The sequence below is a fragment of the Rhagoletis pomonella genome, unplaced genomic scaffold (assembly GCF_013731165.1).
Source record: "Rhagoletis pomonella isolate Grant_MI unplaced genomic scaffold, Rhpom_1.0 Rhpom_scaffold_00006, whole genome shotgun sequence".
NCBI classification, from domain to species: domain Eukaryota; kingdom Metazoa; phylum Arthropoda; class Insecta; order Diptera; family Tephritidae; genus Rhagoletis; species Rhagoletis pomonella.
The window spans coordinates 82,223,494-82,226,207 of NW_023458560.1; the positions used below are offsets into that span (position 1 = coordinate 82,223,494).

The 2,714-nt window shown below is 36.3% G+C and overlaps 1 protein-coding gene across 1 annotated transcript; it reads right to left on the reverse strand.

Annotated features, from left to right (window-relative positions):
• Window positions 1–256: 256 nt before the first annotated feature.
• On the reverse strand, window positions 257–1,145 carry LOC118741481. The gene is made up of 2 exons (XM_036473478.1): window positions 781–1,145; window positions 257–723 (listed from the first exon to the last, which is right to left on the reverse strand). The coding sequence occupies exons 1-2, from the start codon at window positions 928–930 to the stop codon at window positions 502–504; spliced, it is 372 nt and encodes a 123-aa protein (XP_036329371.1). The 5' UTR covers window positions 931–1,145; the 3' UTR covers window positions 257–501.
• Between the last annotated feature and the right edge of the window lie 1,569 nt (window positions 1,146–2,714).

Consider the following 2,714-nt stretch of genomic DNA (forward strand, 5'->3'; position numbering starts at 1 on the left):
AAACCATATTTCAACTGTGTCCATTTTTTTAATTTTATAATAAAAGCAATTATTTTAAAAATTATGTAAATAAAACACTCAAGAAACAAATGTAAACAAACAAACAGCTGTTTATAATTCTGTCAACCATTCACAATAATACAAATTTTTATCGATCAAGTTACACAATAGCAAAATAAAAGATGATCGACTCGATCGACAAATTTCTATTCTACTGCCAGTCGACACTCGCAATAGGGGCCTCAGAGAATACCCCTACTGAATTTAAACTAAAGCAAACAATACGCAGAATGGAATGGATACATATAAGAAACTAAATGAATATTAAATCGATTGAAACAAAAATTAACAATGCATTGAAATGAACAGAATTGCACACTTAAACAGTACATAGTAGTATGCTTAAGCTCCTTCATAAGATATGCAAAACACCAGCATATGGCATTTAACAGTGGCTGTGAATGTACATCAAGGATACTTTAAAGGTAAATAAAAACTAATTTAATTACCTTTCAGTAGCTTTCGTGGTCGTGATTTAAAGTCGAGCCGCTCATCATTGCTACAACCTCCTACGCTTGCACTTCCATGCAAATGCGGTCGTGGACGACGCTCATTTACGTATGTAACTTTAGCCGACATTAGTTGTCCTTTTTCTGATGTGCGCTCTATGGAACAACTAGCGGAATTTCTACTACGAGTTGTGTCACCACTGGACATGGTTATCTACAAAAAAATTATTAGGCAATCAGCTTTATTTTTCACTTGAGCTTATTATATTACATTAATTTTTGGCACTGTCGGGGAAGGTGGAGAAGCTACGGATATTGGATCTGATTGTGGTATGGTCGACAGGTTGTTATGGTCCTCCTCGCCATCGATGTCGTTACAAACTAGCTTTTGTCTTTCCACAACCTCATCATTGGTCTCCATATTCTCCTAATTTCCGCACGCAATCAATACTTTAGTTTTTAGCCCAATGCATTTTCAGCTAATTTATTAACAGATTAAAATTAAGCAAGTATTTTTCACTTTTCTCACAATCATGCCAAATTCCAAAACAAATGAGAATCCGCATCAATAAACTAATTTGGCAATATTCATACAGTGGCTGCAAAAACGCACTAGGTATGATTCCTAACTGTGAAGATACACGATCAAGAACTTGCATTCAAGCATCAAGGATGACATCAAGAATGATAGAATACAAGATTGCGCCAATGAGAGGATTTTTGAGCGTAATTTTTGCGTGACGTCATCTTGGTGCAATTGCGAGAGAGAAATGCCAAAACGCATATAAAAATATGTAAACAATGCAGAAAAATGTGTTAATTTTAATATCACATGGCCCAATTTTGCAGGAATCAATAAATATACAAAGATTGATTAATTAGGAACACGTAGAAATAATTTTGAACATGTAGCCCTTTAGATAAGTACGATTTTTAGCACATGAAAAAAGGATGTATTAACAGTGTTTGCAATTTCATGTAGACCAAAAGGAAGGTGTGCAGCAAAGTGAATTTTTCGACTTACCATTTTAAAAAGCCATGCAGAGTGCATATTTATATTTGTGGACGGTAGCCAACCACCATAAACTCCACTGCTGTTGACTCCACAGCTTTTATTTGATGAATGTACCATTTCCGAGAGGATGATGAGTGTGGCTTTTTTGGAAGCAAATATTCTATGTCAGTAAAACATAATTTAAGCTGAACTTTTAAATGTATAATAATTTGGGCACTGTTTTGTATTAGGTCCGTAACAGCGCGGTAAGATGCCGCTTGAATTAGAGCCTGGCGACCTTATCCACTGGTGCATTACCTCATACCAGCACTAAAAGAATCAGGTACTAACAAAAATGAGTAGGTAGTGAAGTTCAAGTATCTATTTTGTATGTATGTCATTGCCAGCAAACTAAGCCAGCAACTGTCTACATTCACCATGAAAATATACCTACTACAATTCACCAAGGAAAGGCCAACATAGTTCCGTGTAGAAGCTCATAGCTCACACACATAGCACAAAGCTCGATTTGGTGTTTAATGCATGTCCTCGCCGGCAGAACTGCTTCCATTTTTTCGGCAGGTTTGCGTCCGTAGGAAACGGAAAAGAACTTATATAGCACGCTTTCCTTTTGTTTTCACTATTACACTTTGCCACTGCACACTTCATTTTGCTTTTTAATGTCTCACTCCGAACACACCAAAAAGCACCACCAGGGCAAAAATCACTGACTTTTACCTACCTGCAGGCAAAAACCATACAGCGACAACATAATGGATGTTAATACCGAAACAGCGAAGATGAACCTATTACCTGCATCAAAAAATGGGCACCATGACATATCTAGTAATTAATCATCGACGAAAATCACATTACCTAAGATAAATGAACATAAATTAGGGACAAATCTCGAACCAGACAGAACGAAAAATGACACTGAAGATGGCACAACGCCGAAACCGGTTTGTCTGCAAACCAAACTAGACAAGGGATGACGGAAATTCGTTCCAAAATAAATCTCAGTAATTGTTTAAAACCACGCAGAAATACTAACGCACAAATATTAAAATTGTTATTTGGTTTTTTCGTATTGTTACGATTATCCTTGAAACCTCGTCCGGATTTCCCAAATCTCTCGGTTCGTATCGCTGGATTGTTAAATAAATGCAATCGATGACCAAATTGTAGTACAATTAACTTTATTGTACAAT

Coding starts and splice junctions, on each gene's coding strand:
- LOC118741481 (XM_036473478.1), bottom strand. CDS start 930: ATGGAGACCAATGATGAGGTTGTGGAAAGACAAAAGCTAGTTTGTAAC. Junction 724..780: donor CGACAGTGCCAAAAATTAAT/GTAATATAATAA, acceptor ATTTTTTTGTAG/ATAACCATGTCCAGTGGTGA.